Consider the following 15,107-nt stretch of genomic DNA (forward strand, 5'->3'; position numbering starts at 1 on the left):
GATACTCGCTTGTGACCGGCTGGGTGATATTGCTGTTTCCGTCACTCCCCATAAAAGCCTCAACGTGGTCCATCGCGACCTCCTCTTGCAGTCTAACGATGAGCTCCATGCCAGTCTAGAACGGCGGTGTGTTCATTTCATCAGGCGCATTTATAAGGGACCCAAAGATAACAGGTTGCTACCAGTGCCTTCATCTTGGCCTTTGAGAGTGATTCATTGCCTGAAAAGGTCAAGGTGATGGTTTACTGCTGTGACGTTAAACCATATGTCCCTTCCCTTATGCACTGCTTTAAGTGCTGGAAGTTCGGGCACATGTCTCCCCGCTGCACTTCCAGTGCCACATGTCGAGACTGCGGACATCCACTGCATCCAGATACTCCATGTGTGCCTCCTCCCACTTGTATCTGCTCACCATACTGAACTGTACTCCAAAAGGAGCGAAAAGTCATGGAGTACAAGTCCCTGGGCCAGTTGACTTACCAAGAGGCTAAACGTAAATTTGAACGATTACACTCCGTTGACGTCCAAATATTCTGCAGCTATATTACCATATCTCAAGTACCAGCCTTACCACACTCTGTGCCATGAACAGTAGGCCTTCCAGGCCTCCAGAATACATGCTTGAGCCTCCACATCTGAGAATTATCCCCCAGCATTTCGCATCCTCAAACAGCGGATGGAAAGGAAAGCCCTCTTGTTCACTGAATGTCACATTGCCCCGACACAGCTCCGGGACCAGATCGGATCCACAGTCAGATGATCAAACATCTCTCATCTGACTACAAGCGACATCTCCTCATCATCAACTGGATCTGGTGCGATGACATCTTTCCATCACAGTGGCGGCAGAGCACCATCATTCCAGTGCTGAAACCTATCGGCCCATCAGCCTCACCAATGTTCTTCGTAAGCTGTTAGAATGTATGGTAAGTCGGCGGTTGTGTTGGGTCCTGGATTCACATGGCCTACTGTCTCCATGCCAGGACAGTTTCCGCCAGGGTCGCTCTACCATGGATAATCTAGTTTCCCTCAAGTCTGCCATCCAAACAGCCTTTTCCAGTCAACACATGGTTGCCGTCTTTTTTTTATTTTATTTAAGAAAAGCTTACGAGATGACCTGGCAACATTGTATCCTTGCCACATTATATGAGTGGGGTCTCCAGGGCCCGCTCCTGATTTTTATCTAAAATTTCCTATTTCTCTGTACTCTCCGTGTCCAAGTAGGTGCCTCCCATAGTTCCCCCCCATATCCAGGAAAATGGGCTTTGTATTGAGTGTGTCTCTACTTTCACTGGCCATTAACGGTCTAGCAGCAGCTGTAGGGCTGTCCGTCTCACCTTCTTTGTATGCAGACGAGTTTTGCATTTCGTACTGCTCCTCCAATACTGGTGTTGCGGAGCGGCGCCTACAGGGAGCCATCCACACGGCGGAGTCATGGGCTCTAGCCCACAGCTACTAGTTTTCAGCCAGGAAGTCGTGTGTCATGCACTTCTGTCGGCATTGTACTGTTCACCCAGAACCAGAACTTTACCTTAATGATGATTCACTCACTGTAATGGAGACATATCGATTCTTAGGACTGGTTTTCAACGCCCAATTGACCTGGCTTCATCATCTTCGTCAGCTGAAGCGGAAGTGCTGGCGGCACTTCAGTGCCCTCCGCAGCCTGAGCAATACCAACTATGGTGCAGATTGCTCTACGCTGCTGCAGCTCTACAGACAGAGCCCTTGTTTGATCCCGCCTTGACTATGGGAGTCTGGTTTATGGTTTAGCAGCGCCCTCGGTGTTGCGTTTACTTGACCCAGTGCACCACTGTGGTGTTCGACTGGCAATGGGAGCTTTTAACGAGTCCAATGACCAGCGTCCTGGTGGAGGCCGGAGTCCCTCCATTCTAGGTTAGGCATGTACAACTGCTTGCTAGTTACGTTGCAGACATTCATAGTTCTCCTGAGCATCCGAATTACCATCTCCTTTTTCCCATCTACTGCAGTTCATCTCCCGCATCAGCATCCCAGGTCAGGGCTTACGATTGTGGTTCTGGTCCGATCTCTTCTGTCTGAAATGGAGTCCTTGCCTTTACCACCTATACTCGAGTCCTTTCACGTGCACTTCTATGATGCACACCTAGGCCGAAGCATCACTTGAACCTTTCACATGGTCATAAGGACTCAGTTAAACCCGCAGCTGTCCACTGTCACTTCCTCTCAATTTTTGTCATGTACCGGGACCATGAAGTGGTTTAAACCGACGGCTCGATGGCTGATGGACACGTTGGCTTCACGTATGTTCATGGAGGACATACTGAACAGCACTCCTTGCCAGACGGCTGCAGTGTTTTCACTGCAGAGCTGGCGACCATTTCTTTTGCTCTTGAGCGCATCCACTCATGCCGTTACGAGTCGTTTCTTCTCTGTACTGACTCCCTGAGCAGCCTACAAGCTATCGACCAATGCTACCCCTGTTATCCTTAGTAGGGACGATCCAGGTGTCCATCTATACCTTGGAACTGTCCATTCGTTCCATGGTGTTTGTGTGGACCCCAGCCCAGGTTGGAATCCCAGGGTATGAACTTGCTGGCAGGTTGGCCAAACACTCTACACGGAAACTGCTTATGGTGATTGGCATCCCCGTAACTGCCCTGCGATCATTATTACGCTGCAAGGTTTTTCAACTCTGGGAGACGGAATGGCATAATCACGGTATGCACAATAAACTGCATGCCATTAAGAAGACTACATATGTGTGGAAGTCCTCCATGTGGGCCTCTCGCAGAGACTGTGGTTCTCTGCCGGCTTCGCATCGGCCATACGCGGCTAACACATGGCTACCTCCTCCGTCGCGAGGACCCACCCCGGTGTCACTGTGGCTCACGTATGACTGTCTTCCACATCTTGCCGGACTGCCCACTTTTAGCCCCTCTGCAGCAGACTTTTAAACGTCCCAGCATCCTACCTTCGGAGTCGGCCGACAATGCCTCAACAGCAGATTTAGTTTTACATTTTATTCTTGAGGAAGATTTTTACTATACCATCTAATGTTGGGCATTTTGCCTTCTCTCAGAGGCCACCACCCTCCCTCCATTTTAACTCGGTTGCACTTTCTTTGCATTTGTTTGTCTTGGTGGTTGTCTTTTCCCTGCATGTGTTCATCTCGCCCTGTCGTTTTGGGGGTAGAAATTTTAATGTGTTGCAGAGTGGCTGGCTCATCCTCTTTTATAATTTGATCATCCAACCCAGACCACTTGTTCTATGGTTTTAATATCTTCTTCTACTTTTCCTTGTTCATTCCATTCGTTTTCTTTTTAGGTGTGATTTCCCCATTCCATTTCCCCCTTTTACTTTCTCAAACGTACTTTAGGTGTTTTTGTACCTTGAGCCTTGCTTGCATAAGGAAAAAGGGACTGATGACCCTGTTGTTTGGTCCCTTTATACCCCAAACCAACCAACCAATGACAATTGCCACAAATCAAATTAATACATCACTTGAATTATAAAATTCCTGTAACTTTTTGAACATACCTTGTCTATTGCCAGTATATGCGTTCTGTGTTTATTTGTTATCATTTTGACAGGTTAAGAGATGCTAAATCAGTGTGCTTAACCAAGAGTGTGAGCTTTGTAAATTCTCTTTCGTGATAACAAAGACTCTTTGTCACTAAAGTGTTATACGCCAGTTTGTATGCTATGTGCTCTTCATGTTGTATTCGAATGTGTTGAAATCACTGGTAATAACAGCTTTGAAGTAAACATTTTCTATAGTTAGATTTACTCTGAAAAATGTATCCATCAATGAGAATGACATTTACTAATACACTACTAGAAAGAAGGTTGGTTTACGTCATATCACTGACTGATCAGCCATTTAGTACTAAAATGCATGAAATACACTGTACACATTCTACACCATAACATTATCAGTGGAATGTATAAAATAAAAGCTCTTTTCCATTTTTTACAGTGCTTCTGATACATCACCTTCAAGTTGCAATCGGGAAAGTGGTAAAGAGAAACGGAGGACATCAGTAAGTATTTGTTTTTAAATAACTTTATTTGGGGAAACAGTGGCAAGGATTTTTAAACGAAGGGGAACCATTTGATTAATTTTGTCTCCGTAAGTGAATTGAATATAAACCCTGCATAAAGAAATAGGAAATTTATGGTGAAGTTCAAGATATTCTAAATCCATGATGGATTATATTCTGGCCAACCACAAATAGAAGGTAATAGAATGTATAGAGGATATAATGTCTGTTCAGACCATTTCGATTCAGGCAGAAATGGTAGAAAAAGTCCACTTCACCAGTGTCTCATGATAGAATTAATGACGATCCTCCCTCTGTGTTGAGTAAACCATTTTGTAATTCTAAATGAGTGGATCAAAAACGCCCACACTCTGCGATTTTGAAATTTTAATCATGCAGGTCGATGACGCTCCAGTCATGCACAGACTGCATACGAGAGTCTGTTGCACACGTATGCCACATCCTATTTGATGTCTTGCAAACTTGGGCACTTGGCAATTGTGTGTCAAGAAGCTGTTCTCAGGCATCCTCTACCAACATGCCCGATGTCACTGCATTGCTCCACGCAGTCATGGTAGCTGATCAAGCCATGTCACCATCATTGCAGAAGCTGCTGTCGGCCTGTACCATTTTTGGCCAGACACTGGAGTTCCAGCTAGACACCAGAACTACCATGATCAATGGAGACAGGTATAGGTGAGTCGTTCACCTTTACTGTAAAGGGCTCAGTGAAGGGCAAGACATATCTTACTGCCAGAAGACAGTTCCTCTCCTCAGAGAATTGTCACTTTCAGCTAAGTTCAGAAACATTCTTAGTAGCAGAGTTGCCTAATATTGTTCTGACTTTGTTTTAGATGTTTTTACAGCATTTGGTTTTGAAAATAGTGGGCCAAGTCAATTTAGTGTACACAACAGTACCCTTTTTTTATCTAGATTCTCTTTGCAACACGTACAGAGAAACATTTGAACCATCACTAAATTGTGTAACAAATTTTATTGCGTAGTGTATCTATAAAACCATCAGTGGTGCCAAAATTTAGTAAAGCTTGCCACTATCGTTTGCTGGTAGAAATGAGGTTCAGGCTGACTCGTGTGGCTTCAGGATGGACGTCATTGCACTGGCATCATCCAGTCAATGGATGACACCTATGGTTGTCATTAAAAAAGCTAATAGGTCTTTATGCAAATGTGGTGATTTCTATGTGATTATCAATGCTCAGTCCACCATTGATCTCTATCATATGCAGTCTTGGACTAGAATAGATCTGCTGTTATTTATTGCTTGTTGTAAGAGGCGAGAGGCTAAAAGGAGTCCTATACCTAGTCAAGCTTTTACATTGATAGTACATTGATAACATGGCTATTATTATGATGCCTGTCAGGTGTAGCTCCTTTTACAACCTTTCCCTCAACCTGTTTGGCTTAATTACTTATAGTCCACTTTCAGGGTTTGATCTCCACTTTTCTAAAATTCGCAGAAGTGTGGGGCATTTGTGGAAGAACATTTTAGTGGTGTGTAATTTATACACCTTGCACTGTGATCTGTACCTACTACGAAAGTGGATTTATGTTCGCACCTGAAATCCATTATGATAGCCAATCAGCATTTGGGAGGGGGTTGGGGGTTGTTATGTACCCTCACAGATGTAGCCTCCTGGCAATGCAGGGATCACACTGCTGATGCCTGAGCTGTAACCTCCCCATGTATGCTGAGAAGTAGGTGCCTGTCCATTCCTGAGCACTGGAACTCTGGGCAACAACTGCTATGCGAGGTAGCCTTTGTCATGGTGGCGTAGCACCACAGGGCACAGCAATCTGCTAGAATGAGTACCATCAGGTCGGAAGATCCGCAGTGAAATGGATCAGTCTCACCCACACTGGTGGCCCTACCAACACGGCCATCTCAGCAGATAAAAAACACAATTTTAATGCAAAGACTTACAACCCCTGATGTTACCTTCTTTGGCCACACCATGGGATGAGGGGCAAGCAAGGAGAAATGGAGGTGGACAGTTCACCCAGTTCTAGATATGCTCCAGAGTTGATGGAGAATCTTTTGCAACAATGAAGCCAATTTTTTTTTTTTTTTTTTTTTTTTTTTTTTTTTTTTTTTTTTTGCTGAAAATGTAATGGGAGGCTCTGAGAAGTTGCTGCAAAACGGAAAATGAGAAATGGTATCTATTGATCAAAACTTTGAATGCCCACCAGTCACATGCCCTTCAAGCCTGTTGCTAGCTTGATGATATACTGGTTACCATCTCTCCTCATAACAAACCCAACAGGATTCAATTTGTCAGTCTCTGTATGGACCTAATGCTACAAAAACATAAAGAACTGTGTGCCAGCCTAGAGCAGCATAGACATCATTTTGTTCGTCTCATTCAGAGAGGACCTAAGGATAACAGGTCGGACACTGAAGCTTTCAGCCTAGCCTTTGATGGAAGTTTTATATCTGTGAGCAAGTTAATGTCATGCTTTATAAGATTGGTGTCAGACTCTATTCTCCCACTCCTATAAGATGTTTTAGGTGCCCTGAGTTTTATCCACATGTCCTCCCACAACACTAGTGAAACTACTTTTGGGGTGTGTGCAGAAGGACAGGGCATGACGGCAGCCTTCATGAACACCCCATTACAAGCTTAAACCACCCAGAATGCGAACCCCACCCCACACCCCCTTTGTTCGCTGACATTTTCAGTTTTCAAAAGAGAGGAAAACGTCCAGAGATATAAAAAAAATGACCGCCTGTCTCATCAAGATAGTAAGAGAAATTTTGAATGACTCTACTCCAGTCAATGAGATGTCAAACTTTGCAAATATTGTGCCAAAATCCACCCATAATGCGATGGCAAGATCTTTGGACCTAGCTTCAAGTCAGTGCCAATATAGAGGACATCAGCTTCCTAGACTCCCAGACCCACAGCACCAGTGATAACCAGCACTTGAGTGCAGCTAGAGATACCTTGTTTTCCCCTGGTGCATCATCAGGGAAGAGAACACCTGTCAAGGTTTCCTCCTCCCAGGAAAATGGAGACCAGTAGTGTACCACCATCCAGTGGGTGACAGAGTCACAGAAACTGAAACCTGAGAGGACAAAAAGGATAAATCAAAAGTTAAACTACATTTTACTGCTCTCATTGATCCAAACCCGTATACCCTTCTCCCCAGCTCTGTGGTGAAACACACGGATGCTGATGAAGAATTGCCCATTCAGGTGAAGTACGACTCAGCAGCAAAGTAATTTGTAGATCCTTTTTGCTTTTACTGCTTTCTCTGACCCCAATCTGACATTCCTTTGGTGAAACTGTAATGGCTACCATATCATCAGCTGGCTTAACTCCATCAATTAATGGCTACTTTACAGCTGGGAAAGGAACTTCAGGAGATGTAGCTCTCAGAAACCCAGTTCCTTGCTATCACAAATCCTGCTGCGTAAATTGCATTAACTCTGAGAGGGCACCTATTGCAGTCTGCATGCTCATAAGGTTCGACACTTTTAGTGATCAGGTGCCACTGCATTACAAGCTCTGGCTGTTCTGGCAGTCTTCAATGCCGACAATCTTCTATGAGACAGCTGCGCCACACCTAGCAGGGGCCAAGTAATCGAGCAATGAATTTCAGAACTGATAGCATGCCTGGTTAACACTGGAGCTACAACATGTTTCATTATAGCGGATGGAACATACTCGGCAGTAGCCCTAGCATCTCACCCTCAATCCATTGGTATGTCCATGGTGACCTCTGTGACAGCAATCACTTTCCTATTACTCTCTCTTTCTCCAACCACCAACCAACAGAACATGCACCACACTGGTTGCTTTGGAAAGCCAACTGGCAAGCTTATATCACCAGAGCAATTTTTAAAACCAGTCAAGAAAAGGATGACGCAGCAGTGGTATAAGATACTATTTTCATGAAGCAACAATACTCTGTTCTTAAGGCTCTTCCTGCTGGAAACCAGTGCCTTGTTGATCTGAAGTGGTAACCAGCACTTAAGGGAGTCGAAGTGCACTTCATTGACTGAATGGCATCCTACTATGTTAATATCATTCAAGATACTTTTTGCAAGAGCACACTTTTTAATAAAGAAGAGAAAGTTGGAGTGTTGGGATCAACATATATAGTTTATGAGAGCCAACACCCACTTATTGCAAATATGGACTACACTCCGCCGCATTTCCAACCACTGAGTATCTGTAGTAGTACCTGTCCTCTCTCTCTCTCTCTCTCTCTCTCTCTCTCTCTCTCTGTGGCAACATCTGTACTGATCCTGAAGTCACTGCTGTAAGTTTCGTGCACACTTCACCTAATTGGCTGTATGCAGTGACTACCATCTTAATTTCCTAAGTTGGAATTGTGTGCTGGATGAAACTATTTATCCTTCCATGCACAAGGCCTTGAATCATACAATGTTTCATTTAGAGACTGGGAATCCCACAGCACTTTAGCAGAGTGTCGCGACGCAGCCTCTGGACCCGAAAGAATCCACAGTCAAATGTTTAAATGCCTTAGCAACGAAAACATGAAACACATCCTCAGGTTTTTAAGTTGTATTAGGCAGGAAGAGGAGTTTCCTCTCCAGTGGTGGGAGGGTATTGTTGTTCTGGGAAAGATACTCTGATTTTGAATAATTATCAACTAATCTCTCTAATGAATGGCTATGTAAATTATTCAAAAGAATGGTCAACTGACAACTGTGTTGGTGCCTAGAAGTCAGAGGACATGTATTTCAATTTAAAAGTGGCTTTCAGGCATTCCAGTCCAACACAGACCAACCGATTTGCTTGGAATCTAGAGTGAGCAATGCTTTTGCACATCACCAATACCTGATTGCTGTGTTCTTTGACTTGTAGAAAGCATTTGATACCACCTGGCTCTATCAGCTTCTGACTAATCTGCATGAGTGGTGATTCCGGGGCTGCTTATACAGAATTTCTGATCCCTCCTATTGTTCCAGGTCTGTATAGGTTCAAACCTCAGAAACCAATACATAAATGAAATTGAGGGTTCCTCAAGGGCAGTTCTGAGCGTAACCCTCTTCACCATTGCAGTTAGTGTACCCTGACTACCATGGGATGTTAAATCTCACTGTTACTGCAGGTGAATGACCTTTATGTGTATTAAAGCTCAACATCATTGTACACCACAGAACACCAACTTCAGGAGGCCTTATAGAAAGTACATAACTGGACCCTGAATCTTTATGTTTCAGTTTTCTCCTGCAAAACTTGTGTCATGGATTTTTGTAGACTCAGGACTGTGCATCTGCTTTCCGCACTCTGTACTTTACCTTGTTAACCAATTACTTGAAGTCATCAAAACTTTCAAATTTTTAGGCCTGTTATTTGACAATAAGTTAACAAGGTGACAACATGTGTACCAGCTCAAGGCAAATTGTCTGAGGGAAGTTAATATACTCAGATTTCTCGACAGCACCCGAAGGTACATAGACCACACAGTTCTTGTCAGTAAAATTCTTCTGGGCTGTTGGCCACATTGTCAGTACATGAAATTGTCTGATGTTTTGGCCACTATTGTAATTGGCCGAAATGTCAGACAATTTTATATATTGACAATGCAGTCAACAGCCCAGAAGAATTTTATTGACAGTGACAATCACGGTGGAAACCTATACTTACACATGGCTCTTCTGTGATTATATGGAGCTTTGATTTTGGTCTATGGATGCGTTGCCTATGGATCGGTAGCGCCGTCAGTACTGTGCTTATTAGACCCTGTCCATCACAGTTGTATGCAGGTGGTAACTAGTGACTTTCTTACAAGCAATGTTGACAGTCTTCTTAGTGGAAGCTGGTGTTCCACCCTCATGAGGGCCAGACACCAGCAACTGTTGATGAACTATGCGGTCACAATCTGTCAGGTGCCTGCCTATCCATGTTACTCAATTCTTGTTTTACAGCCAACAATTCACACTGTTTACACCCAAAAATAGGTAGACCAGTTGGGACATGATTGGAAGTTCTATATAAGGACCTCCAGCTATCCCGTATTGTCAGTAAACATGAGTTCCTTCTCAGCACACTGTAGTGTGTCCACAGTCCTGTGATTTCGATGGACCTTTTCTGTGGACCTAAGGAAAATGCTGATTCCATCATTCTTGGGTGCTTTTCCCATTCAGTTCTCCACAAGTACCCAAATTTGACATTCATCTTCAAAGATGGATTGAAAATTGGCACGATAGATTATGCTTATATACACACAAAGAGGCCTGAAAAGTATTCTCTGCTGAGTTCATACAGTATATATACTGCAGAGTTGGGTGGCATATCATGGGCTCTGCAGTCCATTAAATCTCTCACCACAAAGGACTTCCTTGTTTGTTGCGACTTCATGAACTGCTTACAAGGCATATCTCAGTGAAACTGCAGAAATATGTTGGTCACTTACTTCCAAAACCTATTAGCTGACCTCCACAGCTGCAGAACCACTGTAACATTCATCTGGGTTCTGAGCCATGTGAGTATTCCAGGAATTGAGCTTGCCAACAAATTAGCTAGAGAACCAATCCAAACTCACAAATACTGGGCACAGACCTATGATTTCAGCTGTTGCAGGAAATTTTGAAAACCTGGGTTATGGAAAGGCAAGCTACCACGAACCTCAACAAGCTGAAGTCAATCAAGAGGTCCACCAAATCATGGCATATTTCTCTCAAGACGATGCCATTTTACAGTGGTGACTACGTATCAGGTACACCAGACTCACAAGTTTGTTTTAAGTCAAGAGGACTCCACCAATGCAGATTGATGAGGACTCCTCCAATGTAGATGTGATTGTTATCTCTCAATACCCCCACACCATAACAGAATGTCCACTGCTGGCTGATCTGACACAAGCAATCAGCCATTTACTTGTGGAGGATAGGATAGCAGCTAAAAAAAGTAAATATTTCTTGAGAGAAAGCGGATTTTATAGTAAATAGTAAAATTTATAACACCTCAATGTTTGGTATCAGGTGGATGTGTGTGTGTGTGTGGGGGGGGGGGGGGGGGGGGATTACTACTACTTGGAATGGCATAGTGGCCTCCAGCTACTTTTTACATCTGCACTGCTATATAATTTTGAATTTTTTATGTATATGTTTTATTTCTCTAGCAGTTTAAGCTAACTGACTTTCTAGTCATTATAGTCTTCATTTATCACCCCATTTTAGTATTACTGACTATGATAACCCTTCTTGGAGTATCCTTCAGTGATGACTGCAGCTTTTACCTCACTTGTAACCATTTGACACGAACTACTGTCATGCAGATTTTCAACCATGATGATAAGGTCACAAACCCTGGAACTGTCAATTCTCTTCTTGTTGCACTCAATTTTACACGAATTTACAGTGCAATGAGATACTGATAAAGATGTTTTGTCTGTTTAACCCATAATCATCATACATCTGTCCTAGGTTTCTCCCATAGGATTATTAACAAAACTAGCTGGTCGCACATATTTTTAAATCACTTTAAAACAAGCAACTCCATAAGATAGCAAATCAAAACAGCTGCTGGTTTTAAATACACAATTGGCTTTACCAGTATTGTCATTTACCATTTGGGGTTGCTGGTATCCTCCCCATATTCCAAAAATACTTGCTGCAGTTGATTCAGGATATTACAATACATTATCTATTTATACATCATCATTGTACTAGCGATGCATGTGGAATATTGCAGGAACCCTGAATCTCCTTTCAGGAAGCTCTTCGAAAACTGCTTATGTTATCAGTTAACCAAGTGTCATTCTTTCATACCCAGTTTTAAATATCTGGGGCATCTCTTAAATAGTGACGGTATTATGCCCATGTGCAACAGTGTTCATGCAATGATAAATATGCCAGCACCTGCTAACCTGAAACAATTATAGTCTTCTCTGTGGAAGATCACTTACTATGCATAGTTTATTTCCAAACAGCACAAACCACGCACTCATTGAATCAGCAGCACAAAAAGGGGCATAAAGTTATGTGGTCAGCTGCCTATCAACAGGCTTTTCAACCCCCTTAAAGTGTGTCTCAAAATCAAACAGTACATGGTGCTGTATACAACACTCTTGCAGTTTATGCTTGCAGTGAATAAATCCCAATTCTGGATTGTGGTAGTTTTGTCCCATAAACTGTTGGACGACTCTGAAAGACCAATCACCTGTGCTTCCAAAACATTAGCAGTGATGCAGATGAGCTGTTCTCAAGTTGAGGAGGCGGCCTTAGCAATAAGCTATCGGGTTGGGAAGTTTTATGTACATTTGTGTAGCAGCAAAGTCTACCTGTTAACCAACCACAAACCTTTACTTTTGATTTTTTGTCAATGGTCTAAGCTCTTGGAACAGCCAGAGCTGTGTCTGCAGCAGTGGGCATTGTTTTTAAATGGATATAACTATGAAATTCACTTTCACCCCACTACCCAACATCCAGTGCAGGCACTCTGTCCCACCTGCCTATTCACCTCGACGCAGAGTTGGATCACCTGGAAATAGTTTGTTTTACAAATGATCAACACTTGCAATGAACTCTGGACGACTATCCACTTACAGCACACAAAGTAGCCACAGCGTCAGCCCACAACCCTGTGCTGTGCAAAGTTTTGTCAGTCCCTGTGTTTACAAGTGCACACCTTTCAGAAAATTAAAACTGGACTTGAGAAACTGTCTTCTCTGTCATGTTTACATATTAGGACCTTAAGTGGATTTGCTAGTTCAGTCAAATACAGTGTCTGGAAAACAGATGTTCCAGATTTTGATTCAGTCAGCACGAGTGCTATTTCTCCTTAATTACCTATTAGATGTAGACAGCTACATGCTCAGACTAATATTTCTACTTCTCCATCACTGTAAAAAAATTGCTCTATCCATATTAGCTGAATTTTTTTAAAAAACAAGACTGAGCCTGACAAGCCAAGCATGTGTAAAAATTGGTTTTTCTGATGCCTTAATCAGCAAGCCTTACCATTAAATTTATCTTCAGTTATCCCCAGACCACTCCCAGTAGAGTGTACTCATTTATTTTGCCAGGCCTTTCAGGGGTTAATCTCGCCAACTTTTCCTTTATGGCAGAGATGCCATCAACGACATCTCATGCTACCATGCATTATGTGCCCTTCTTGCAAGCTTTGTGATCGAGAGAGTACTACATGCACCAGTGTCTGACAACAATCCCCAGTTCATGTAACAGCTGTTAGAAGATTCCTGTCAATGCAACAGTAGTGAGCACCTGACCAGTGCTGCTTCCACTCAGCCTCTAACACAGAGGCTTAGTGAATGGTAATGATGCTTAAGACTCAAGTGCGTAAGAGATGCTGACGTTATCAACTGAGGAAGCACTCCACAGCTACCTCATTACAAACCTATCTACCGCCATCCATGGTTCAGTTCAGCCAAAATCTCGCATGTGCACAGGCATCAAAGTCTGTTGGACCTCCCGTGTCCTTTGCAGTGATCCCAACCTAAGTAAAATCCGGCCTGCATGTAGGTCTAGGTGCACACTTTTGGCTGACACTCAGGGTGCACCCAGGTGGTCAAAGTCTACAGTGGACGTCAGCTATTTGATGTCTTGGCTGATCACACTCTCTTGATCCACCAATAAAACCAGCCATCACCCAGTGCCTCTACTCTCCGGTACAACCTGAAGCACGCAGACAGGTCTAGCCCCAGTTGTACCAGCATAGCACTCTGCCTATTATATGATGGCAGCTCCACAACACTGCCACTGCAATACCAATCCAAGCCATCAGAATTGGCCAGTACAGATGAGGCCATGCTACTACACCTCGCCCTGCCCCCCATCCCCCACCCCCTATTCATGCTTTAAACAACACAATTCCTGCCGGTATTAGGCCTATGTGAGGAACTGATTTGGGGACAGGAGGAGAGCGAATAGTATTCCCACCTTTAGCAGATATTGATAGGGACATCTTGATTCTGCAGTGGTCTCTGCCACGAGCTGCAAGAGGACAGAACTGGTGTGGTGCATGGGTCATACTGCTCACACGATGCTAGGTCCTCAGGGCATCCAGTATCTTTCTGTTCTGTACCATATGAAGTGTTTCTTACATTGTCATATTACTACACATACCCCAGCTGTAAACCAGCTCTGTTGCTTGATTTCCTGGTTTGCACTATTGGTCTTCATTCAGTGCATAGCTTACAATGACTTTGGCGCTGTATATAGTTTACACAGTCATAGCAGCAGTGAACAGAAAGCTATGAACATTGTTCTTGGATACGGGATGAGTTAGTTGCTGTTTTTAATCACCTAGAGTATGTTGTGGCTGCTTTCAAGCAATTGGAAGCTGCTGTGAATGGATGTCATGGGTTGGCTACCAAAAGATTTATACCAAAGTTACCTCAAGTGCAATGCGGTTATAATTAAACTTTCACTACTCGAGCCAGTGTAGACGGAAAACTATTACTTGATGGGTTCCCATCTTAATAGAAATGATGCTAAGACTGTTTGCTGTAGGTTTTGTGTGTTAATAGTGTTCGTATGATGACTTGTCATGAGGCACTGGTACTGGTACACTGACGTAGTGTTGAAAAACAAGCATCAGTCTGCATTGCACATGCAGATAGTAAACATGGGTCTGGACAATGTGAACAGAGCTTTACTTGTGAAGCTGTTTTAGCGAAACAGCAGCAATTGTGCTGCTGCTCTTCATGAATATCGGTGCACTAAAGGAATACAGAGAGGTCCTTTTTCTGCACAGGCATTGGAGAACATGATTCAGAAACGCAAATTAACTGTAAATTTGGAAATTGCTCCTAGGAGAGACCAACAGCCTGTTGGACCACAAATTGTTGAAGAAGTTATAGTTGACATGGCTGAGGATGATGTGCAACCATGAAGCAGTATGCACCAGCTGTCATGACAGCTGAACATTCCATACCCCACCATTCGAAAAGTGCTGTGAACAATTGTGAAATGTTTCATGAAGCATCTATTAACAAATCTGTCACAGTTGCTGTGCATATGTTTGGCGATTAATTTCAAATCAGCTGGTTCATTCCCAAGTTTGACCTACAGAAGTCTTACAAAATAATCACAGATGACTGTCATAATCAACATGTGCTGACTTGCAA

At 43.3% G+C, this 15,107-nt stretch overlaps 1 protein-coding gene across 2 annotated transcripts in view; it reads left to right on the forward strand.

The window, feature by feature from the left end:
* LOC126259948 (uncharacterized) overlaps positions 1–15,107 on the forward strand; it is a 279,616-nt gene that overhangs the window by 24,615 nt on the left and 239,894 nt on the right. For both annotated transcript variants that reach the window (XM_049957053.1, XM_049957051.1), the window contains exon 2: positions 3,959–4,022. In XM_049957053.1, the coding sequence (XP_049813010.1) occupies positions 3,959–4,022 (64 nt within the window). The remainder of the gene's footprint in view (positions 1–3,958; positions 4,023–15,107) is intronic.

This window comes from Schistocerca nitens, chromosome 5, assembly GCF_023898315.1.
Source record: "Schistocerca nitens isolate TAMUIC-IGC-003100 chromosome 5, iqSchNite1.1, whole genome shotgun sequence".
Taxonomy (NCBI): domain Eukaryota; kingdom Metazoa; phylum Arthropoda; class Insecta; order Orthoptera; family Acrididae; genus Schistocerca; species Schistocerca nitens.